At 32.7% G+C, this 27,085-nt stretch overlaps 1 protein-coding gene across 1 annotated transcript; it reads right to left on the bottom strand.

The window, feature by feature from the left end:
- Positions 1-87: 87 nt before the first annotated feature.
- On the bottom strand, positions 88-27,085 carry LOC117104721. Its single transcript, XM_033245604.1, has 24 exons — positions 26,962-27,085; positions 24,580-24,661; positions 23,971-24,053; positions 22,452-22,685; positions 22,028-22,099; positions 21,484-21,667; positions 20,286-20,311; positions 19,716-19,768; positions 18,742-18,807; positions 18,314-18,404; positions 14,840-15,028; positions 13,085-13,142; positions 12,530-12,738; positions 11,062-11,109; positions 10,691-10,727; positions 10,312-10,400; positions 9,776-9,996; positions 9,112-9,310; positions 8,241-8,319; positions 7,653-7,801; positions 6,460-6,500; positions 5,863-5,960; positions 5,254-5,369; positions 88-4,371 (listed from the first exon to the last, which is right to left on the bottom strand). The coding sequence occupies exons 1-24, from the start codon at positions 27,076-27,078 to the stop codon at positions 4,189-4,191; spliced, it is 2,724 nt and encodes a 907-aa protein (XP_033101495.1). The 5' UTR covers positions 27,079-27,085; the 3' UTR covers positions 88-4,188.

Genomic DNA, 27,085 nt, shown 5'->3' with positions numbered 1-27,085 from the left:
TATTCAATATTGTATAAACTTTTAATAGACAAAATTACAGATTATCAAACAAAAAAAAAAACACATGAAAACTCAACAAGTATAACGTACGTTTTTTTAGGTTTATTTTTCATTCTACCTAGAATAGAGTAAGCCTAGTAAGATCTGTCGCAATGTATTTTAATCTAACTAAAAAATGTTGACATAATTACACATTGGTTGGTCAAATTATAGACGGATTCAAACTATTAAGTTTGTCGTTTTGAATTACATGCCGGTGAAACTGAATATAAAACATGGTGCGTTGGATAATTTCGTTATACGTAAAGTGGAATTCTTAGGTTATGAAAGTGGTAATTGTATTAAAGCTACATCTATCCTTTTTAAAAAGTAAAAATCTTCCAAATTTACTGGTGCAGTTCTTGACACTGATAACTAGTTTGATTAAGAGGTGGTGGCAGCGGGGGTGGGTCAATAGCCCCCGTTGGGGAGAAAAATCACAATTCATCGGGGGAGAAAAAAAAAAACTAAATGTATTTTCTACATATTTGTACTCTAAACTTTATTAAATAAGCCTCTGAAACCCCTAAATTGTAAAAAATTTTGGGAGCTTCGCCCTTCGCCCCCTGGAAATCTTTCCGGATATTTTATGCAAAGCTCGAACATGCCCACTTTGCTTTCGTCAGGGAAATCTTCCCCCTTGTTGGGGCATCGGCCACCCCGTCGGGAACATAGGGACCCCCCCTTCCCCCCGTCGGGCAAAACCTGGCGCCACCTCTGGTTTGATTAAAAAATCTATTGGTATCGTGTTTATGCCTAATTCAAATCACTGCATAATCAATAAGATTTTAACAACGATGTAAAGTACATAAGCAAGTGTAGGCCTGTGTTTTAGCTCCGATGAGGAGCACTACGAGCATCCTCTGCTGATTAAGATATACCCTACTGCCTTCATTGGAGCTTTTTGAGATATAACGTTAAACATATACTAAGTGATATTTTTAACTGAAGCATTTCATGCTGGTGTTTAATAAATTATAGTATAAAAATCATTTAAAATCTACAGAATACTTTATAAAAACAAATAACTAACACTTTTATAAATAAGGCTAGCTAGGCCAGCATTAACTTAAAAAAAAAAAAAAAAAGAAATCGTATAATCTCATATTTTTCTGATAATAAAAAAAGCCTTTCTAAGTGTACTGCACATAACAATTTTGCTAACACAAGTGGTTTAAAAATATGTAAAATTGATGACAGGCAAGATAATGACTTTCAAATAAACAATTGAGCGAAAAAACCCCTAAATTGCTAGAGGTCTGTAAATGTTTGAAGACACAATATAGGTAATTATATTGATATATTGCGTTTGAATCAACAAATTTTGTACAATGGTTTTCAGATGGTTTCACTTTTTAAACAAAATTATGCCATGGTATTTATGAAAGCCAAAAAACCTATTTACTATTCATAATTAAATATTTCGTCACAAAAACGAACTTTGTAAAAGAAGAGAAATTTTTGTCAATAGAGTAACTGAAAATAAATACTGTACCATAATGGTAAAATGGAATACATCATAAAAACTGTGATGTAGTCTTGAGATTCCTACACATACAGTAGGAGCAGCACACGAATGAATAATTAAAATGTAAAAATAAATGAATGAATAAATGTTAAATGAGTAAATGACAGATGAATAAATGATGAATGAATGAATGATAATGGAATGATCAATGAATGGATGGATGGATGAACGAACTGATGGATGAATAAATGAAGTTTGTCTTTGCTCCTGGAAAACTCTTAAATTTTGATTTTAATTTAATGATTATTAATTATCTGTTTAGATTCTTTTTTTTTCTCTTTAAATTTTGGTATTTACTGTACACTATTGCTAAATGAGCTATGAGGGTGGTGTATTGTTTGTTCTGTGTGAGTGGTGAACACCTCTATACCAGTAGGCAAACACCTGGGGTTGACGTAAGCCTATAACATGCAACACAGCCATAGCTTGTGAACTTATCTTATAAAACTACGATAAAGTTTTTAGATGAAAAACAACAAAAAAATATTTAAAAAATCAGGTGCTCTCTGAACCCTATTGCATAATGTTCTACAAAAACAATTCTTAACATTGCACATCAAAAACAATAACATTATTTTTAAAGCAACTATAAAACAACATACTTTTCAATAAACTATACCGTACTTGTCAGTATAGTAGTGATTATAAAAAACAAACTAAATGTCGTCGCTTGAATAAAAATATATAAACAAGAACTTCGTTCCTGCAGCATTGTCAAAAGACAATGAATAAGTGTGTATCATATCATACATTTTTAAATTTCTTAATTTTAATACAAGGAATTTACTAAAATATTACTAATAAAAAGTTTCACCATCAATTTATGGTTCCATTAGCCAACTGACAACTCAATATATTTTAATATATTCTATCAATAGCATATTCTTTTGTGCTACCAATGAATTATTTATATATTTTAATATATTCTAATATATTTTGATATTTTATAATATATTCCAATATATTTTAATATATTCTTAAATATTTTGATATATTTTAATATATTCTAATATATTACAATATTTTACATTCTGATTTTTTATATGTATAGATTTCAATATATATTGATAGAGATTACTCAGATCAACTATTTAAAATAAAGTTTTTACAAAAATTGTCTCTAAGCACTTTGCATGGAGAAAAACAAACAATAAGCAGAAAAAGCCAAAATTTTGGTAACAAATAGAGAGGAAACAATTAAAGGCAACACATGCTGACAATTTCTTTGAATAATAACTTTAAGCAATTACTAAAAAAACTAATTGTTTATGTTAATATACAACTATCAAACACTTTAAGAAGTGATGTAAAAAAAAATTGTAAAAATAAGAGATAGTTCAGTGGAAAGTGAGCTTGTATCTCACATTCCAGAACATTGGCTGTCACAACTACAATAATCGATAGTAGCACCGAACAATTATATTTTATAACACAACTTCTGAAGACTGATTTATGTTACATTTTCTGAGACTCTAAGAGATGTATACAATATTTAAACTAGAGAGCACACTATAAAAACATTATTTTTGCATGTAAATTTTTAAAAAATTCTAGCTTAGGTAAAGGTGGGCTTGTTCGTATGCAAATTATGAGATTACCTGACAGGTGCGTTTTCATTTCTGGTTACTTAACTATTATTAACCATAAATTCATGATTGTTCTAAAATCCTCTTAAATTTCTTGTATTTGTGATTTGAATACTGTAGTCCAATCTACAACCAAATACTCAGCACAAATTGCAGAATACCAATTTTGCATTATCTGTTAACCACATAATACCATACAGTACAAATGATATAGTTTAATAAAATTTTTTAGTGAACATTATATTTTGAGACTAATAAGTTCTGTCTCAGGACGTCAATTTACAATTTCTAAGTTAATGTAGTTTTATGCGTACTAATAGTGAAGATCGCAATCCAACTTATTATGCAGACCCAGGGCTGTCTTGTCTGTGCCAGGCATAATATCTTGTACCTATTTACATTTAAATATTTCAGCCTAGGAACACCACTTTATTGAACGACTGAACAACGGACTGATTTCAATGTCTGTACATTATATAGAAACACTGAGAGAGAACACACCGGGCAATTTGTAACAAACTAATCAAAGTGCTTAACAAACAGGATCTTGAACTATACATTGTTTAAAATTTACTACAAATACTTGCATGTAGCAGCAAATTTTTAAATCATAATTTCCTCATGTGAGGGATCATTACTAGTATTATTTACCTACAACACTCATGTAGGGATATATTACTAGTTTAGGTTTTTCTTAAACCCTCTCATTTACATCAAACACATATTTGCAAAAGCACTTGAACAAAATGTAAGTAGAATGGATGATAACTAGAAACAAAGGATTTTGTTTTGCAAGGCATATGAATGCAGATGATGAGAGGAGTAACAGGATTCTTAAAAGTAAATGTTATTTATCTCATATTATTTATATTCCAATAATTGAACTCTATCAACTTAGCATGATATTGTGCATATTTTTGAAACAGATATTACAAAATTGGATTCAGTTTGAATTTGTACAAGTCAGTCATACATTTGAGTGGATAATGTTCTCCAAGCAGCTCAAATTATTTGCTCACATTCATATAGCAGACATCATGTATCATGTGTTGAGTTGTGTTTACAGTTGTGTTCCTTATTTGTTTCTCCTTCTACTTTCTTTTCTTTGAGTTGCATTTCTGGTGGGATTTTCACTTTCATTTTAAAATCTGTCTTGAATTTCTCACAACATTTCTTGAATTTTGAGTTTGAATCTTCTTTCATCCATTGTTCAACCTCCTATAATAAAATGGCATGATCAGAATAATAATAATATTAGTCTTATAGAGCACTTAATGCAAAACATTATTTCAAGCAATTTACACAAAATGAACAAAAGAAATGGAATGAAACCATAAAATATCCCAACAGTAACCAAAAAATGAAGGATACCAACTAAATGCACAGGAACCATTTTACCGCTCCATTCTCCAGCACTTTGGAGCGCCCATAAATGAGAGCTCGCCGGAACAGCTTGAGTAAAATAATAGAGTGAATATCACTCCATGTACAATGCAATTAGGTATTACTTTACCAGTTGTATGCACAAAAGGTTACTTTTAAAAGTGAGCCCTCTTGGTGGGAAATCAGGACCCATAATTGACTATAGGCTTTATAAACTTATTTTACTTCATTTCAAAAAACGTATTCCAATTCCACAGTTAATCAAAAATTAACATAAAAATGCATACATGGCAAAACAAAATGTGATTATGGAATGGAATAGGACAATAATCAAAACAAGCAAAGCTTTAAACATGAAGGCTTGATGTGGTAAACTACCCCCCACGGGACACTAGGAGATGAAGATACTAAAATGCTGTAGATCAACTTGATGAGGTTTAAATCCAGGCAGAAAATAATGTCAAAGACCAAATTCTCACTATGTCCCTATCTTCAAAGTTTCCCCTCTCTCACTATGTTTTCCTTCTCTCACTGTTTCTTCTCTTCCAATTGTGCCCCCTCTTGCACTGTGTAGTCATACTGTACCTCTTCTACTTTTCCCCTTTTTTGCAGTGTCCCCTCTCTCACTGTGTCTTGTCGCCCACTCTGTTTCCTCTCCCACTGTGTCTCCTATACCACTGTGTTTTGCACTTTTATTGTCCCCTAACAGTAACCAACCTTAAGTATCCTGTCTTTCTTCAAGTAGAAATGCCTCGTAATGACCTCTTCAAAGCCAGGTGGAGGGAAGTCTAAATAATTGATCATTGCCCACTTCATGCAGTTCATGCGCACTTCTGTGGAATGCAAGTCAAGTATAAAAATACATATAAGAATACAGTCTAGACAGGCAGGGGAATGGTAATGGTAATGGTTGGAGAATTATATAGCGCATAATACATGGTCTCTATGCGCTCGGGACTAGATGTTGCACTTTACAATAACTTTCTCCTCCCCTAAGGGTCACTTCATGTCTTCAGCAGCCAGTAAACCGGCGCACTTTCATCTGTCCACGACAGGGACCAAATGAACCAGTACACCGGGGTAACCCCCTACTCATCTCGAAAGATGTACTGGGTTCTTTAAAGTGCACATGAGCATTTGTGTACACTGGGCCTACGGTTTATAGTCCTTATCCGAGAAGACTTGTCAAAAAGAGCAAACTATAAAGAACAGCGTAGGGTAACATAAGGGATGACAGAAAGAATTCATACTGAGTAACAGCATGAAAAATAAAAGACCAAAGTGTTCAAAAAGAGTAAACTAAGAATCTGACTTGAAGTACTGTACTTACAAGTATGCTGACCATCGGAGGTCCTTTAGGATAACTTGGAGGGAAGTAGATGTCAAAGAGAAAGCATCCACCAGAGTACGGAGTGCCTTCCGGCCTGAATCAAAAGAACAAATATGCTGCTGCACCAATCACAATTCAGGATTCATTTTTAGGATTAAATTAAACATTTAAAAAGTACTAAAAAATCAACAAAACAATATACAAATGAAACATACAAATAATTATTTTAGAATTAAATTTACATTTTTGCAATTCATCTAAGACTTTGTAAATAAACTATATATTTATAAAAATAAACAATATAATAATCATATATTATATTTAACTAATATAGTGGATAACAGTGTCCACAATAAGCTCAATGAACTATTTATTATAGAAAGAATTATGGAAACAATTATATAATTCAACATAAAGACATTATTAATTTAACAATTTTTAAACACAACATACATTTTGAAATGCCATCCTCACACAGTAGTGATGCATATATTAATTTCAAAGTATGAGTAATCTGCTTAACATATTATTGCAGACTTGCAATTAATTAAGAAGTTAAATTGTTAAAAGAGCACAACAATCAAAATGCATACCCAGTGATTAGCGCCCTCATAAGGTTCACTTTTTCTTCATCCTGGAATAAAGTACAATCCAAGATATTTTTGTTATATTATTGGTTATAGCATCTAAAAATAATATCATTAATAAAGCATTTAGTTTTTAATAATTATGGTAGTTATCTTACACAAACATGCTGGCAAAAGTTGTGCTGAGTTCTTTGCATATCTGGTTTGATTGGGTTAACTTGCTTTTATTGTGTTTCAATGAGGGAGTGCACCGTCCCTTGGAAGGTGACTTAAGCTGTTGGTCTAATAGTATAATGCAATGTGTACACAAAAAAATGTACACTTATTGGTGTACACTTAATAATAATAATGATAATAATAATAATAATAATATGAAAACATGTGGCAAAGACAAGCCAAACCCAGTCACTCGTTGCAAATCCTGTTTTGGGGATAATGGCCAAAACATACTGGAATTTCAAAATTTTGGAAATCTATTTTATTGCACTAAACTAACCTTTATATATCTATACATCATGCTATGCTGTTATTTTCCTCATTTTCAATGTTAAAACAACAATTTTTAACGATTTGGTGATGGTTTCTGCCTAAGAAATGCCTGAAATCATAAACTTTGAAGGCTGATTTCTCAAATATTGTTCTTTAAACAGCTGTATGTTTTAACTCGTGTCGGATTTAAATGATTCTTTTACCATTTTATAGCTCTTATTTTACAGTTAAACCCTGTATTAATAACTAAAAATTGATTTTTCTGACGAGTGACTGGTTTGGCTTGTCTTTGCCACATATATAGCACACAATCTGCCTCAAAGAAAGAGTACACTCCCTTTGCTTATTTCAGGATAAGATTGCTTTGCAAGACATTTGCTGAAATACACAAGTTCATTAACACTTCCAAAATTGAATCAATGTTGCTCTCTCTATGTGGTCATGTTTACACAGATACTCCACATAAGGTGGTATGCTGGGCTCCAGCAGTTTCCACCTTTGGCCTGTGCCTCAGGGCTAAGCTACCGTGCACCACTGAGGCAGTGACACTCAATAGAGGAAATAGGGTGAAAATAGAAAAAAAAATAACTGTGAAAACAATCTATTCATTCAATCTACTTATTAATAGTGCACTAACCTATCACACTACATGCAGTATGCAAGTAGTGGCGGGTTGAGTAATAATAGTAAAGTGGATCTCTAACACTTACTGTTCTCACAAATATTGTTGATGACAAAGAGAAGGGCAATGAGGTGGATAGTGTTGAAAGTTCTTGAGCGATTCGGAATATCTGAGATGGAAGTGGCTTAGTATGTTTGTTAAGTTGACCCATGTACAAGTTACGACCAATTCCTGTTTCTGTGGGTAAAATGAGCCGAAACACATTTAAAATATCTTGCAATTTTCATATAATGTATTCAATGTTTTAAACTTTATTTTCTTAGCAATTTGATGTCAGTTATTGCAAATAAAAGTAAATTAAATGGTTCTAGTCAAGATGAGTAGCATAAAATTAGAGTAGGTACCTGTTAGCTTCTGGCAGTTGCAGATGAAAAGCTATAAAATATACGAAAGTCTCTAAACTTTAGAATATCATGTTGTTTCTTCTACTGTAGTATTACTGTCTTATTATTATATCACTGATGTATTATTATTATTATTACATCATTGAGGTTCACATTTTGTTATATTTTAGTACAGGGCCACCTTGCAAAGTCACTGAATGGTTATACCCTGTATAAAGAAGCTATGGTGTATATCACATGGAAGTCGTTGCCTCCTCTAAGCAAATACTTACGTGTAAATGTAAAGGGCATAAACTGTAAATGTTTTAAATGCTGAAAATATAATTCTTCCAGGTTCTCATTCATTGAATCCTGTAAATATCAAGAAAACAATCAAAAAATTTATAACATCTTTATGAACTGACCTGGAAATTGCAAGAAAAATGTCATCTAAAAATCAATTGAGGTGTTATTAACAGAAACCAATCATAATTCTTTTATTGTAACTTAGCCACTTTTCTTTCATTTAAGATTTTTTTGCAGTTTAAAATCCTTTATATTAACAAGTTTTGTCTAAAGCTCGACCAAATCTATCAAATTTTCTTTGACAAAATAAACTATTGTATGCTGATATGTGGCACAGACAAGCCAACCAGTCACTTGTCGCAAATGGTGTTTCAGAGATAATGGCCAAAACATGCTGGAATGTCAAACTTGTTGAAATCTATTTTATGGCACTAAACTAACCTTTATATCTATACAAGGCTATGCTATTATTTTCCCCTTTTTCAATGTTAAAGCATCAATTTTAAACGATTTGGTGATGGTTTCTGCCTGAGAAATGCCCGAAATTGAAAACTTTAAAGGCTGATTTCTCAAATAGTTTTCTTTAAACTGCTGTATGTTTGAACACTTGTAACTTCATACGGAAATGTCGGACTTAAATGATTCTTTGACCATTTTATAGCTCTCATTTTACTGTTTAACCCTGTATAAATAACTAAAAACTGATTTTTGCGACCAGCGACTGGTTGGGCTTGTCTTTGCCACATATATAGTCATGGTGTGCCTATATATGGTCAAGATGTGATGTCATCATGACCATATTTAGGCATATCACATTTGTTTGTAAAATAAAACGTGATACTGTGGACATGGCCTAACCTCATCAGAGCTGACAGACACATCTGCTGGCTCACTGCAAATCTGACCATTACAAAGTGAACTATTAGCATTACATAAAACGTCTTCTTTGGAGGCTTTGACATCTTCTTTATTAACTGTATTTTGCGTCTCATGCCTTGTAGAATTTGAAAGATCTTCTAGTTTTGTCCGTACCAGATGGGAAACACAGAGGAATTGCCTAAAAAATATTGAATGTAATTTAAAAAAAAAAAAGCAGTTAGTAATCAAATTAGCCAAGGACTGGCATAGAAAATGAAAGAATCCCTTTGAAATCTGTTATAGTTATAAAAATTGTAATTGTCAGTAAAATTAAATTGAATGCTTCTTTATGATCTCTTCCCGTTAAGCCGTGCACTAACTGCGTCATATAATAGTCGTATGACCATCGATAGACTAATCCAACTTTGCTCCCCTGTGAGTGTTACGACGGTGAGACGCTGTCTGCTGACTGTTGGTAGCAGTCTGATCAGATCATCATTAAAACGATGTTGTGTCAAATCACGTCAGCTGACAGCGACTATCGGCCTCATGAAGTTCCCGGATTTAGTCAAACTCCATGCAATATTGATAATTTCAGTCTTAGTCAAAGTTTTGGTAAGAATGCACTGAATGTCACTAAATAGTATGTTAATTATAATCTCACCGCGCTAAAGTTTCACCAGCAACCGTTGTGTTGTAGTTCTCCATTAGTAACTCCTCCTCTGTCTTTTCTTTCATTTCTTCTGAGTCTATCATTCCACAGGATATTGCCATCATAAGAAGCGATGGTTTGGATCCTTCTTCCACCTTCATTCGCTTAACATCGGTGTCTTTCGGAATGCTGCCATTTCCAATCTTGTCAACATGCTGAAGAACACCTGATGCCTGTGATAAATGTGGACAATGAGAAAGAATGCAGGATTGTACAATATGTTCATAAACATAAAGATGATCCAATAAGTTTTAAATCACCAACAATATACATCTTTTGTCATATCACGCACTACCACACTCAACGCTCTCATTAGATTGGATTTGATTTCTTCAATGTCAAACACCCCATAAGTCACTCTCTGAAGACTGATTTTTTTTTTAAGCTCAGAAATTAAGCAAGAAAAATCAATCTACAGCCTTCAGTAAACAAAGAAATTAAAATAATTGCAAAAGATGAAAAATGAAAATATAAGTGAAAATACTTACGCTACTTTCTAGTACTGATAAATGCTGACTGATGGACCTATCTTGATTAGGTAAATTGCTCAGGAGGCCAACCAATTTAGGTCTTAATGCTGAAAAGGAGGAAGATTTGAACAATGAATTAAGTTAACAACATAATGCTCATTATGTGTTGATTTTTTATCACATGAATTTGGTTGATAAAATGTGTAATGTATCAAAAGTTAAATATTCAATTTATTGCATTATATATTTATTTTTTGTAATAAGCATTTTGAGAATTTTTCCATCTTTGGATTATGTAAACTGTAATAAGTTGCTTTAATTATGAAACTTAAATATGCAAATTAAAGTGGTGCCTAACCACACAAAATAATAAAACTGGTTTAATTAAACAACTTACCAATTTCTTTAATGATGTCAAGAATAACCTTGTACAGCTAAAAGAATAAAAACAAACACAATGAAACTGAAATTAATTTTTCAGTGGTTTTCCTTTTGGTTTGTTAACATACCAATAAACTGAGCATATCTTAATACTGTATACAGTTCTTAAGAGAAGTTCAAGATGTACTATTCCACTATTATAAAAACAGGTATTTGATAAGTTGTAGTTTCAAATAAATATTACATTCTATTTAAACAAAACAAACCAATTTGATATAATTGAAAATATCATGGAAAGTGTAATGCTATGTTAAAACAAATATTATAATTTTGACATATTTATCATATGCGGACAACAGTATCGTTTTTTTTTCTTCATTTACTTACCGATGTGTGCCGACAAATTTCTAGGAATGACACATCCTTTAAACTGGCCTAAAAAACGTAAAACAAGACAAGATATGAAATTTTTATTAGCAAAAATAAAGAACAAAAAAGAATAAATAAGCCATTAAAAAGTCCCATGTATATTGCGAATAATGTTGTGCAAGCTCATATTAGCCTAACCTTAGGCTTTACTTAGTAGGGCCTATCTGGGTCTTTTGGTTTTAGTACATTAATAAATGTATAAACACCCTGAAGGTCCTTTCTGTGATTGGCTGTGATGTAGCCTCAACTACATGAATAATTATCAACCATTAAAAAATACAGCAAGTGCAACTAGTATAATGAACAAAAACATGTAGCATAAATATGGTCATGATGACATCACATTATTACCATATATTTATTTATTTATTCTTTTTTTAATTTGATAGCACTTTCAGTGACACAGCACTGGTTTCACAACTGGATCACATAAAAAAAAATGCAAATCAGAAATAAAAATCAATTGAAAAGATAAAATCAAATGAATAAAAAAATTAAATGAACAGAAAATTAAAAGGATAAACCGAAAAATACAAAGAAAAGAACTAATTTCACTTGGATCAAGGCAAGAGAACATTACTTAAAACCGAAAGGTCCACTCAATCTCAGATAAGATAGTATATTACATACTGCAACTATAGAACATTACTTTGCAATGGAAATGAATAAAAATATTACAAGGTTTTGATTAAGTTTTTAAATGTATTCAGTTGAAGGAGCAGCTTAGCTCAGTCGGCTTATCTGGTGGTAGCCAATGTGTGTGCGCTGAACCGTGGAGATCTCTAGGTGCCTGGTTCAATTCCCATCGCTGCCTCTCCTTGTGTTTCAGCTGGAGGGCTGAAATACAAGTTTCAATAGCGCACCGTGTTTCCGAAGAGACGTTTAAGCCGTTGGTGCTGTGTGCATAACTGGCCCATGTGCATGTTAAAGAATGCAGTACACTCTTCAGAAAAGAGTAGGGGATTGTCTCCTAGTGTACTGCCAAATCACCATTAGAAGGACCCCACTGGAAATAAGTTTGTGTTTTTCCTTGGTGTTTACACCAAATAAATCAAATCCAATCCAATCATTAAAGTTTGATATAATTTCGTTTGGAAGCTCATTCCATATCTTAGTTGCACGGTATAAAAATGTTCTCTCGTCACATCATGACTATATATGGGCACATGATGACTATATATATGGGCACATGATGACTATATATGGGCACATGACTATATATGGGCACATCATGACTATATATGGGCATACAATATTTTTGTGTCAAAGGAAACTTGATGGTGTGGACAGAGATTAATACAGCGCCCTCTATAAATTCTCTTGCAATACTGCCCTCTATAAATTCTCTTGCATTACTGCCCTCTATAAATTCTCTTGAAATACTGCATGGTTTTTTGGTCAAATGAATAAAAGTATAAAATTGTACCTCCATGAACGTTAACAATGCTGAGCCCTCAATTATTGCATAGAGATCTGTGAGGGAGACTGTTTGTGTCTTGTCTTGCCCCTCGGATGACTCTGACAGCAGCTGGATAGAGCAGATGTTTCGAAGCTGTACCACAATTTCATTTAACACTGCAACAATCTGTTTATCTTTCTCCTTCTGTGCAGCTATAAAAGCTTGGATATCCCAACCTGGTCAAAATAATCATAATTTACATAAGCATACTCAGTACACAGCAGTGTATACATTAGCTCAGTTCATATTTACACATTTATACATCATGTGTAATAGTAATTTTGTTTCGAGGTAATTTTAATGCCAAGGATTTTTAACACATATTTTACCCTTGTGTTGATTTTTTAGTAAATAAAAGCTCTATTAGAAATTTCCCCACATTAACAAACAAGTGTACAAATATTTGCTGTTTAATTATAATAAAAATTCTAGAATATAAAAGAAAATCACACTTGTACACATTTCAAAACCATGAAGATGAATAAAATGTTGCGATGAGTTGAATATTTGAAAATCTTTTACCAGGTCTATTATTGTGCCCATAACCAATTCCTTTTTGCCAGTATTCATTGCCTCGTTCCTACAAAAAAAAAAAAAATAAATAAATAAATTTTCTTTTAACACAAAATAGAAAGTGTCTATGTTTAGTTAATTAACTTGACTATTGGATAGAGAATCAACCAATCAAAATGCAGCCTCCTCTACTCCTGTTGAAAAGTCTATTTTATACCATGGAGGTATTATTGAAGAGATCACTTGTAAAAGCTCCGCACACGCAGTGCAATGCAAGTGAGTCAAGAACAAAGCTGCAGCAGAACGTTGACGCGAAGCCTTTGAAGTCTAATGTGTTCCCCGTCACCAAATGTTCAGCAGGCTTAGTTTGCCTAGAAATAGAACATGGCAAAATAGAGAGCACCTTCTTTTTCTCAATGCGCACTACTTACAGTCAATAACTATATCTGCACAATCGTGTTTAATTAAAAGCTAATACATTTATCTTTTAAAATATACCAAACATGTTAATAATTTCTACAAAAAAAGTTTCGAATTTAATGAAACATTTACATGAGCTTTTAAAGTTTGGTATATTTCAACTCGAATTTTCATAAATTGGATAAAACTTGATGATTTTCATTTTAACAGATATTAATTAAGGAATGATAATAATAATGATTATAACAAACTAAGTCATTTTATTGTGAATTAGCGTTTTAATCTGAAGTGAGAGTCAGAGTAATTTGTAGTTTTACGCTGCCGCAGATTTATAATCAAACCAGTCAATCTTTAGACAACATTATAGTCAACACAAGACTAATTGCAACAGAAATATTTTGCAGATTCTTTTCCAGAAATATACACATGATAACATACTAAAAGATTGAAAAAAATTATGCATGGGAACAATGCTAATTTTAAATATATTTAATGAGTTAATTTATCACACAATTCCTGTGTTGAGGCTTATAAAAGCCTGTTGTTGCCAAGTAGTTGCTAATGAAAAAAATGCTAAGATACATCTCTGCGCGTGATCCAAAGGCGGGGAACACATTGGTTTGTCAAAGGGATCTGTTGCCGAGTGATCTCCTTCTCAATTAATACCTCCATATTTATACTCTGGTTGAAATGAAACAAACACGCATAATTCTCTTTCCAAGGGCATATGGTGATCAGAATTGGGTCGAATTCAGCACCATTTGGTTGGAAGCGTTAGCCTTACTGCTATACTACTAATTCTTGAGCATATATTGGCATACTGGTAAAGTAGCAATGTTATAAATGCCATGTGTGTGAAGACTGTGCGTAATTTCATCAATTCAACAAAGATACGTAACTGGCTCTGGCAAATCCAGCCATTTTGCGAGAAAAATTCAAAATCAAGTTCAAGTTCAAATTTATACACCTTTTAAAGAAATCCAGCAAGATACACTTTTATAAAATGAATAAAAGCAAACGGTAGGGAAAAATGAGATGGCTACCCTAAGTGAGGTGCCCGAGCAAAAATTTAAAAAAACTAGTTTTCCAGTATGTACTTTTGCTCATGAAATGCTGAATGTCACTCATGGCTGAGGAGAAATGCAGGCACAGTAATCTCTCTAACTCAGCGAAAGTAAAGGAATGATATTTTGTGAATAATACATTTGAACCAAAAGTAAATGGCCTCCTTCATTAAGTTTTAAATTAGGAATTAGCTTTTTGGAGGATTTATTTGTGATTGATGATGCTTAATATAAACAAGACAGTCACTGGAAAAAAAAGTATTGAATTGTTACCCCTTACCCCTGGTCGATCACTACTACAGAAACTCTTTCCCCTTCTGGATCCTTGATGACGACTGCGTAGGTAATTTATCTCATTTGCCTGCCGTGATATTTCTGACTGTAACAGCTTCACAAGAGTCTCTCGCTCTCGTAGACTCTCCTCAAGTGATTTCTCATCGTCTGCTTTTTTTGCTTTTGTTTGGGTCTCCTTAGAAACATCTGGAATAAGGAAGTTTACTAGTTTATAATGAAAGCTCACTCAATACATCTACAACACAAAAATGATAAAATAGAAAAAAGTGATGAACCATTATCATAACCTCAAACATGAAGCTGTCTCTTATACACATCTAGATGTGTATAAGAGACAGGTCATATAGAGGTGCCTAACTTTGGAATGAAATAAGCAATGATGTTAAAAATGTTAGGAAATTGTCCTTATTTAAAAAGTATATAATTGCAACATTGTAATAACACTTATAACTGTTAATGGTAGTTTCTAAAATAAACTACAGTATTTTTATTTTGTTTGAGTTTGTTTAGTGTAATTAAGTTAGCTTAAGATTTAAGTCTAGTTTAGATATTTGTTTGTTTAAACAATTGTTTGATTTGTGTATTTTAAGTAATTTTTTATTTTTTTATTTTCTGGTTAAATTGTTGTATACACGGCCTTGCAGAATAACAACTGTTAGTTGAGCCAAGTTTGCCGTAAAAGTATATAAAATAATAACTAGAAATTGCAAATTGCAAGTGAAGTGCTGCGAAGTACAACTACATAAAATGTTCTTCGAACAAAATTATTTATGCGAGTCAAGTGAAAATAATGAATAATAAAAATATAACAAATAATATGAGCACGACCCAATGTCTATATTAGAACAGCGTTGGTATCGTGTACAATAGTGTTTTGCTGCAGTGACATACATCTCTCTGATGGCGACTCGCTGCTGCTGGCGATGACTCGCTGCTGGCGAATCGATCTGCGCATGTGTATAAAATGGTATTTATTTCCGAAAACACTATGCCAGTCTACAACAAGCATCGCCTAAATGTAATAATTAAGCCGATTAAACCTAGAAATAGGAAACCTAGAAATATAGTAAAAACGCTGAATAGTACTCCAGCGTCGCGACATGCAGACGTTGGTACGAGTAGGTTAGTCTACAAACGTCGCCTAAAGTAATTGATTTTACCCGGCAGAACGAAAGAAGGAAACTCCGCTTTTCAGTTGTCTTAGGCGATTGTTTTTTGACAAACAATGACCTTTCAGAGGTCAAATTGCTGTCAAGAATATGAATTGGCTGCTTCACAGCAATAAATGGCCATTGCATATTGCATGGACAGCCTCTTTGTGCTTTAAGGCAGTGGCTATCGGCACTGCCGCAGTGGCGGTTTGGCACTGCCGCAGTGCGAAAAAGCTGCTGTTTACTAACAGCACTGCCGCAGTGTGAAAAAGCTGTTTCCTATTGGCACTGCCGCAGTGCAAAAAAGCTGCTGTTTTCTATCGGCACTGCCGCAGTGCGAAAAAGCCGCTGTTTTCTATCGGCACTGCCGCAGTGCAAAAAGCTACAGTTAATTAATCGAATCAATGTTTTTATCGATAGATGGCATTATAGTACATTTGTATTTATAATTGATTAGGTCTAGCTTAGCCTTTGTTATTGTTAACATTATATTATATATGTTTTACAATTATTTATAATTATTTCTAATTAAATTATTAAATATATACATTTTATATTATACAGCCTAGGCATATACATAAAAAAAAAAAATTATAATAATTTTAAAATAGTTTGATTTATGAGATAATAATAAATTAGCATAGGCCTATTAAATAAACTTGCGTCTATGCAAAACCTGCTTTTAAATAAAAATGTTATCTATTTTATTCTGTTTTAAGAAATAAACTTATAAATTATAAGTTTATTTTCTGTGATAATTTTATCCACATAATTCATGTTTTCAATGTTACTATGGTTGATAAATAATACATAAAATAATAATAATATTAATAATAATAATTAGAATAATAATAATAAAGGTGCTTTAATAAAGAATTAATAATACTTCAATAGGCCTATTTACAATAGTGTGATTAATGATATAGTGCCTATTTGTTGATTAATTTATAGAAATATATAATAGGTATATACCATTAATAATGATATTAAATCAACTTACGTCTATGTAAAATCTGGGTTTTTTCCCCCAATAAAATGTTATCTATTTTATTCTGTTTCAAAAAATAATCTTCTTAATTATTATCAAGTCATTGTAAATTCTATGATAATTTAAACCACATAATTGATGTTTTCAATTATTTAAGCATTAAAACAATTCAGTGGGCCTAACACTGGATGTAAATGTAAAACAAAACAAAATCAAATGCTGACTTTGCTGATGAATCAGTCAAGGGTGTAAATGGGAGGGTCATTTCAATTTTTGAGGACCCAGAAATAAATATCTCTTTAAAAAATCAATGGGTATAATTAAAACCTTGTATAACAGTTTGTCAAGGTCTGGAGTAGGGTGTAAATCTAAGGACCATTAAAAGGAAAACGTCCCAGACCACACATTTTGGAAACAGATCAACTGATCTGAATGAAACTTTCGGGAAAGTTTAACCAAGTTACAAGGAAGATAGTATTATGTGTTGGCAAATTAGTCAAGGGTGTACATTGGAGGGTCATTTTAATTTTTAAGATCCCAGACGTAAATAACTATAACAAGTTTTCAATGAGTGTAAATGTAACTTTCTATAATAGTTTGTAAAGTTCCATTAAAGAAATGAAATTTTTGTGATGATCCGGTGTAGGGTGTGAATATGAGGACCATTTAAAGAAAACATCCCAGACCAGATATTTCAAAAACGGATCACCTGATTCGAATAAAACTTTCGGGAAAGTTTAACCCAAGTTACAAGGAAGATATTACTATGTGTAGGGGACGATCCAGGTTAGGGTGTAAATTTGAGGGTCATTTAAATTCCTTGCGTCCCTGTTATCGATGGATAAAAATGACACTTTAAAATTGGAGCTTTTTTCGCACTGCGGCAATGCCGATAGAAAATTAACAGCTTTTTTCGCACTGTGCGGCAGGGCCGATAGAAAACAGGAATTTTATGGCACTGCCGCAGTGCCGATAGCCTCAGCCGTGCTTTACATAAAAAATAATTATAAACATCCAGTAGTAATGCTATATGATGTTAAAAGTAAAAATAACAATAATAATATTTAATCAAAGTATGCCTAGATAGGACAAACAAGAAGCACAAGCACTTAGCTCTCATCATCATAAATCAAAACCTTAAAGGACTTTCAGAAACACACTGTAAACTACATCACAATAATCAATTGAGGAAATCTCAACAATAGTTGAATGAGAGTGCAATGTAAAAATGCAAGGCTTCTGTTTAAAGTGTCCAGGCACATTGAAATGATTTAGCTTCATGTTCAGGATATCTGAATCAATAATGCTGTAGTACACTCACCAATGCCAACTTAAGTAGATCATGTTCTATATCAGTGTAGGATCCCTGACAGTAAACCTTTGGGTCATTTCTTGGACTTTCAACATCCACTCTAAACATGAAACAAAATGCATGCTGTAATCAGGAATCACAATGACAAAGCTATTTACTCTGTGGTTGAAGATTCTCCAATAAAAAATTCTGAATGCACTTGGTAAAGCAGAACACTTAATAACAACTGATGGAGTAGAATCCTATGATATTAAATTTAAAAATTCTCCTATAATTATTATTATGTTATTTGGTATTATTTTATAAAAATAATAAAAAACATTATTTTGTTGAAATTGAGGTACTTGTTTATTAATAGAAAGTTGACAATAAAAGGAAAAAGGAAATTATAAAAAAAAAAGCTTCGCAAAACAAAGTATTAAAAAGTCTGGGCTTACCGTGCCCATTTTTCCAAATATTCTCTAATTTCCGTTAGCACTGTCTTCATATCTTTTGTTGGATTCCTGAAATTATCGGAGAATAAATGATAGGAACAAAGTTGTTTTCTAAAAGAAAACAGATCTTTAAAAAAACTACAAAAATATTATCTTTAAGTGCATTTTTATGTGAGATGAAAATGAGCAACAAAAACAACAATAATGATGATAATAGCAGTAAACATAATAGTAAAGGTGTTAATTTAAATGCAAATTTACCAAACATATATTCAATGCAGACAAAAAAAACCCCCCAAAATATAATTATTATAAATATATATATAATTCCTTGTGATAAACCACTTGTATGACCAACTATTAAAGACAGCTGGAGCAGTCCGCTACCATCCAGCATTGGTGGAAACCCTTCACAGATTCTGACGAAGCCTGACTGATAGCCAGGCGAAACTGTCAACAACAAAAAACAGTAATAATTGGTTTACCACAAGGAATTATACATATTTATTACTATTTGAAACCAGATGAAACTACTGTATTTACCCATATAATCATTATTATTTTGAGTCATTCTTTGTGAGAATATTTGGCTACCACCCATGAAAAAAACAAGAAAATAAAAACAATGAAAAATTATCAATGATAATGTTAATGCTGTCCTGAATTATGAATTAATCAATTTTTATATATTGTGTGAAATGGTATCAGACTAATTATTTACCGAATTGAAATGATTGGTAGAAACAACAGTTTTAATATTAACTTAGATATAATGCACTATATTAAATTATTATAATGTAATATCCACAGGCTGTCATTTTAAATGTTAGTATTGTATTTCTCTACAATATACATTGTGTAAATTTAGACAACTATGTGCTGCCATTGGAAGGCGCCAATGTAATTGTGGACAAATGAGTTAAAGGTAATTAATATTTCATAATCTACATTAGAAAGATGATAGCATGTTCACTCACCAGTATGACAGTTTCAATATATCCAGGTTTGACACGCGCTGCATCATTGAATCCTAGTACATACAAAGGAAGACATCAGAGAAAATATCATCATGAAGGTGTAAGAAACAACAATAATAACAGCAATAAAAGTTCTTCCATGCCTTTAATGCTTATGACTACTTGAAGGCTAAGGATGAAGTAATAATGCTGGGTGAAAGTTGCAATATTACTTTAAAAAATAATATCAAATAAAGTGACAATATCAAAAACACTTATAGAATAATATAATGATATTAATATACTAATGGTATCCTACCCAAATCAGTAATATCAGTTTAACACAACAACTTATTAGCAGAAGTCCTCACAAAGCATTATAATAAACATTCCATTAAGAATATAAAAATGAATAAAAATCAGAATAAATGAATGAATGATGATGAACCATTAAATAGGATTAATTATGCACTTGTATTGGATCAGGTGCGATCCATGGACCGCGGGTATGTAGCCGAGGTTGAATATCTTCTTAATGTTTTAACCCTAACCATAACTCATTGCAGAAGATATTTGACCTTGGCTACATACCCGCGGTCCATGATCGCACCTGATCCCTTGTATTGACAATCATATGTAAGCTTATATACTAATACCAGTATTTTTTCTTACATGTAATATAACTTAAATAACAATTTTTGTATCATAACATACTAATCATCTTGCATGCAGAACAAATATCTCCTACATTTTGAGTTATTCTTGACTAGCTACTGTAAGATAAGATAAGATAACTTTATTGTTCCACAAGGGAAATTCTTCTGCTCGTCATCACATATAATATTATAAAATGGTAAGAACCAGCAACAGTACACCCATGCCAGGTATATTAATTTCATTATTACAATATCTTATAATGAACACATAAATAACAAAACAAACAAGCAGTGATGTTGTTAGTATATAGCTACGTAAAATTCAATAATTTTGCATATTTTTTGCTTTTTGTGTGACCTGTAGTCTGTGTGCACTGACCTATAATAGTAATAGGAAGCTTTTGATTGCACGACGACGGTAGGACGTAGAACGTAATGACGTCACTAAAAGTCATCTGCACATGCGGCATTCACCCTGAAAAGATCACATTTTGTAACTTGGCAGTTGTAAATAAAATGCTTTCCTTATGATACCAGTATCAACCAATGAGGGTGAGCCAGCAAATAATGAGATTCTCAGTGGTAGCAATAAATGAATATAACAATACATTTAATCTATTCATTATATTTTGCAATATAATGATAGATAAGCACCAAAATATAGCAAGAGATTTAATCTATTTATTATATTCTGCTAATGAAAGCATGTTTTACAGATTAAAGTACACAAATCAATCGTGGTAAAGTAAAAGATGTCATTAAATATAAAACTAAAATTAAATTAAACCAAAAATCGAAGGAAAATAAACAGTGATCTTCTTGCCATAGCCAACAAAGAAACACAATGTTGTGTCTCGTGGCTCAAGCTTTAGGCTTATCCTAGTACGAATGAGCTCCTTCAACGAACAACGTCGAATAGCGAATAATGACGATTTTTAGGCAGACAATTCCAGGGTCAAACTTTTCTATTTTCTTCGAAGGGGTGTTCCGTTTTAGGAACAATGGCAATTAGTCAGTTTATCCAGGTAAGTATTCACGAAATAGACTAAAATATTGCCTATAGGTATTTTTGATACTATACCAACAACATAGTTTGTATTCAACAAAATATGGGTCAACAACCTTTTTTTAACCTATGGGGAGGGGGGTCAGTAGGCCAAAGAGAAATTGTATACCTGCAGAGGGGGATGAGTGGGGGGTGCTCCTTGATGATGAAGGCAACGACACATTCAAGCTATGACTGGGCGAGGCATTCAAACTAGATACCTGCTTCTTCATCGCTTCTCTGATTTCTATCTCTTTCATTGCCCAATTTTTCTGTCAATGAAATGCCATGAGCAATGAAAATGAAAACTATAGTGGTGGTGTTAGGGGAAGTAAGGGAGGGGGGAAATTGTCAGAAACAAAAAATTCACACTCAAGTAGTTAAAACACCCCAAAATTGGTCGGTGAAGCAGAATTATGATGTATCATTAATATAATAATCACATACTAATATTTTCGTTCAGTTAAATTTCAAATTTGAGTGCTTTGTATGCAGTGAAATGGTGTGGTATAATCATGTCAATGACAATTATGATATTAAAAAAATTGTGGTCATAATAATGTGTTTACTCTTCCCCTGTGTACACGACTAGTGGATATTCTGTAATATAATTATAAGAATCAACAACTTACTCGTAGTTTTGTAACTTGCAACTCCCAGTCTGTTGTGAAGTATGAGTCATCATCCAGCATTGTCAAATCCTGCTGTCAATCATATACAAATTGGAATACATATTAGATACTAAAATAAGTTTGGTTTTGTCCAAAGAATTTTTCCTAACCACAAGAAATTATATTCGTTTAAGCTTATTATATATTAGGCAATAATTGTAATGAAATGATAGACCTATATTAATTCATAAGGTCATGTGACTCAATTTAAGCCAATCACAGGGAATCAGTGGCATTAAACACCTATGAGCACTCACTGACTAAAGCCAGGGCTCCAGGCCTTAAAGAGTCCTGGAATAGTAATCAGCAAATGAGGCCACAAATAAGGTGAGTGTGGCCCTTAAGGAGTAGAACGTGTCCAGAATTCATCTTATATAAATCTTACATCATCAGTAGGATTCATTTCATCTTCATCATCATCAATTTCTGTAGCTTCTTCTATCCAGTCTCTCTGTTCCATTTCTGTAGCATCTCCTATCCAGTCTTTTGAATCTGTAGCCTCTCCTATCCAGTCCCTCTGTTCTAATTTTGTCAGCCTACAAGGAGTAATCTTATGTAAACTCAATGCCTTGTCTAGGACATCTGTCAGGAAAAGTTTTCTTTTACAATCTTTAAGGAACTGAAAGAAAAATGATTTATTTTACATGTAAAATGACACTTGCTTTTCATCGGGCACAAAGATGAGAGTTTCCCTAATGGCTGTATATAGTCATGATGTGCCTATATATGGTCATGATGTGATGTCATCGTGACCATATTTAAGAATGTCATATGTTTTTGTCAAATAAAATTTGAAAAAAAAAAGCCATGTTGAAAGTAAGGTTGTAGGATGAAACCATTCAGCTTTTGGGTAATAGTGTGGAGGGGGAAGTCTATAATAGCCATTTATTGACTCTGCAAGGCTGTTTCATAGCGATATAAAGTCATGTCCCCTCTATTGCGTAAACGCGTAGAATTAGTACGTGCAAGTGTTAAAATACAAATCTGGAAGTAAACAATTCATCACTTTTTGCTTACGGCTGATAAATCATCTATCCTTTGCCAGCCAAGTAGAAGGTAAGAAAAACTTTAAAGTCATGAATAAACATGAGGAATGTCACCCACATTGTTGTTCTTCATAGAATACATATTTTCACGAAATTTTGCGGACAATGTTACTATGGACTATCGTAAAGAACTTCATGAAGTAGTTGCATGGAACGTGCGTGCCTCCTATTTTAATAAAGAGCCGTTCTAAGTGAAACAGTATGCAGTGAAACAGTCGTGTCTGCAATGGATCAACATTGGAACATTGTAGTTAAGAGTAAAGTACAGTATTTAAGAGTAGTTAAGCCTAGGTTAAGGTAGTTAGGGACGTCCTGGGTATGACATTATACTCCATCCGATCGAAGCGTCTGCGACTAAACTGACAACCCTCTCAGAAATGTCTTAGTGGCTGCTGAGGGGAAGGTGTATATGGTCATCCAGCAGCAAGAAAAACCAATAGCTGAACAAAGGGCAAATGAGCTCCTCCGAGTTAACGGCCAACCATTAATTAGTTTAAGGAATAGCCTCATTGTTATTATTATTTTTATTTTATAGTTATTATTTTATTGTTATTTGTATTTTCTCTACTTGTAACACAAAAACTATGAAAATACTCCCAAAATACACTGTCTGCCTTGCTTCTAATAATTTAAATTTATATTAACATGGCTATAAACACTATATGATCATGTTTCACTACAGTTATTAACTTACAATAAAAATTAATGAAAGAAAAACTTGCTGCTTAAGCCTGTAAATAGCTAAAAATCAACTTTTTTGAAGAGTGACAGGTTTGGCCTGTCTTTACCACATAATTGTTAATCTTGCTTTCTATACTAGAAATATATATCATCGAATTGTGCTAAAAATGTCATTACCTGGTTCAATGATTTTTCCCAGTTGGACTTGTCTTGTCCAGCATCTACAATGAACCTACTCAAAGCGTTATAGCCTGGATAGCCTGAAAAAATTATCAATAATATATAAACACAAATTAGACCATTTCCCCTTATGTTACTCTTCTAGTAAGCATCTTGTCACGATGGTTAACTAAATCTCACATCCACTAAATCTTCGCTGTTTGGTACTGTTTCGTCTCGATTAATGCTTCATTTGATAAAGAAATAAAACATCTGCAGCTTTTTCAGAACAGGACAAAATCGCATCTGCACAATCTTGCATCACTAAATGTCACATCAAAAAAACTGAAACTCACAATACATCCCTTAAATCTCAAATACAATAACCTCACTATCACTAAAAACCTCATCTCCTAAACCCCATATCTATTAAATCTCACTAGTCTGTGAATATGCAAAAAGTGAATTCTTTTGAAGAAACTGAAGTTGGCAACTTATCTGTTCACTCTAAGTTACCAAATTAATTCAATTATAATCTAATTTTTTAGGGGTTTTTAGATTGTTTCATACTTCATAGAGAACATAATTAATTAATTAAGAATAATTTGAGATTGTTGCCAACTGTACCTTTTGGGCAAAAGAGCTGAAATTCATGTTGTCCAGCTAGAAGCAGGTTGAGGCATACACACCCTGATTTATCCTCAGTGCTCTGTGAATAAAAGGTGCAAATAAATTTATTAGATTTGTCCTTTTCAAACATTAGTTAGAAACAGTGAAAAAGTGAAAAACAAAATTGCATGCTATTTAAAATTGTTCAAAAGTGTAAGTACAAATCCTTTTTCTGTTTAATTTCTGCTTTTTACGTAAGCACTAGTAAGAGTGTTAGGTGAGGAAATCAATGGATCCGTAGTCCTCAAGGACCTCCTTTTGTAAAGGGACCACTGTATATCTTGTTAATAAAAAAAAAAAAATTAATAAGATACTCTAGGTTCAAAAACATGCATGCTTGTATTTGTTTGCATTGCCAGTCACACTGACCAAATACATTAGAGGGTGCAGTGAAGTGACAAATTCAATTCTAAATTGGGAAGTGATAAGGTATATATAGCAGTAGTATAGTTGTATTATTTTTATACACACTGATATGCATAAGACTAAGACAGTTAAGAGACAGAAAAAATACTTTACACAGCATTTTTTTTTGCACTGCCTGTCTTAAAATTGTTATCATGAATTACAGAGATTTTGGGTATTTAAAAGAGTGAACTTCATAGGCCTAGAGCTGGAGAATCCATGCGATACAATATGATTTGCTTTAACTGAAGATTTGGAATGCAAAGGGTTGCTAAAGCCCATCATCAATTTGTATACCTTGACATATCTACATTTAATAGCTTGAATTAAACTCCATTTGTGGAGGTGATGAGACACAAACTCAAAAGAAATAATAATCAATTTGAATGTAAGATAAAGATGATGGGACAATACATTCAGCTCATATAATATTCTTTTTAGGCCTAGACCTAAATATTACAGTATTATAGTATTTTAACAAATGATGTATTTTTGTCTATTTTTGACTTAATGGATGCACATCAAAACAATTTTTTAAACAATTAAAAACAAATTTAAATTGTATTGTGTTTTCCATTTTTAAATAGGCCTAGCCTGTTCACAAATTTTACAATTATATTGAAATTAAAGCAAACATAGCATAAAGGGCAAATGAATGCGATCCACTTACTCAGTCAAAAGTCAACTCGACCACAATATATCATCACTAATTATCAATTTAAAAAAATCCATATCATTGCTGTTCACTGGAATAATTTGTTCCTGTAACCTAATCTGTGTCACCGATATATAATTATACAATTACTTAATTCCAATCATATTGAAGAAAAGTATAGTACGCAAAACACAATATTTACAATTCACTTAATAAATTAGGTAGAATAAATAGATACCTTCCTTTAACTGGATACTTAATTGATATTGTTCTTTCTTAATATCCAGTTAACAGTTAAAACATGTTTAAAACATAAAACAATGTTATGAAATTTATACAAAAACCAATGAAAATTTTTACATTAAATTAAAGTTTTGAAGGAATGCAAAGTTAAAAAATTTATTGATTGTATTATTTTTATAAATAATTTGTGGCTGAGTTAACTTGTGGCCGAGTGGGCTTGTGGGCAATTTGACTTGTGACTGAGTTGACCTAGGGCCTACTTCTATAGAGTACGACAGTTGTGTTGTCACGACGCCAGGGGGCGCTCTCTCTGTTGTCAACGGACATAACCGTTCATTACGCCTGAATGACTTCATAGGCTTTCTGGAATAGGCATATTAAAATCCAATATTTTACCATCAAAATGTACTAAAAACACAAAAGCTCACATTCTATTAGTTATCGAACACAAATTTAATCATCAATTAAAATTAACAAGGAAAAAGTAAGATACAACATCTTAATAATCATGTTAGAAATTGGGATCAATGGTTTGTCAGTGTAGAAAATGGCGTCCGGTTGAACGCTTTTTTGCAACGATCGCAACAGAGTAGTATCACATGGTATCATGACGTAACACTGTAGTACTCTAGTATTACTATCAGTAATAATATCTCACCATATCACTGATCAGCGCTCTCTTCATAGCCTGTATAAGACATACATTTATCAGATATCGTAATGACCCAGGCCTAGGTTGACCTAGTTCTTTGATTTTATTCGTAGACTACTGTACAAAAACCGTGCAAGATATATCCATACTTTGAAGGTAGCATACTAACAAACAAAAGCAGAGAACATAGGCTATTCTCAAGCTCTTGCTACGATAGATAGGGCTCTTCTCATAACATAGCATAATCTCCCTCTGGACAGATCCAGCCCAGAGGGGAGTCCTTCAGAACGCAGTGAGGCCTGGGCCAACATGCGCATCGACACAGCAGAGCTCAAACATTCATATGCATAATACAACTAACTAAACAAATATTACAAATACGTACATCAATCATTATTATAGTCTCAGTAGGGTCTTTTGTGAGTCCATTCCATGTCTGAAATTCTTCTTCTAACTTGGACTTCTCATCCAAAGAATTCGGGCAAGCCGCCATCTTCAACATTAATGTG

This window comes from Anneissia japonica, unplaced genomic scaffold (genome assembly GCF_011630105.1).
Source record: "Anneissia japonica isolate Jap-2015-1 unplaced genomic scaffold, ASM1163010v1 scaffold287867_len1003013_cov215, whole genome shotgun sequence".
Taxonomy (NCBI): domain Eukaryota; kingdom Metazoa; phylum Echinodermata; class Crinoidea; order Comatulida; family Comatulidae; genus Anneissia; species Anneissia japonica.
The sequence above is the reverse complement of the archived record's forward strand: the minus strand, read 5'-3'. Positions and strand labels throughout refer to the sequence as shown.

What these genes read in the sequence shown, in the direction of transcription:
- LOC117104721 (XM_033245604.1), bottom strand. Translation starts at nt 27,078, where the DNA reads ATGTTGAAGATGGCGGCTTGCCCGAATTCTTTGGATGAGAAGTCCAAG. An exon ending in GGTGCGATCATGGACCGCGG is followed by an intron (nt 19,769 to 20,285) that starts GTATGTAGCCAA and finishes TGTATGTACTAG; the next exon opens with GATTCAATGATGCAGCGCGT. An exon ending in TGGGCACAATAATAGACCTG is followed by an intron (nt 12,739 to 13,084) that starts GTAAAAGATTTT and finishes TATTTTGACCAG; the next exon opens with GTTGGGATATCCAAGCTTTT.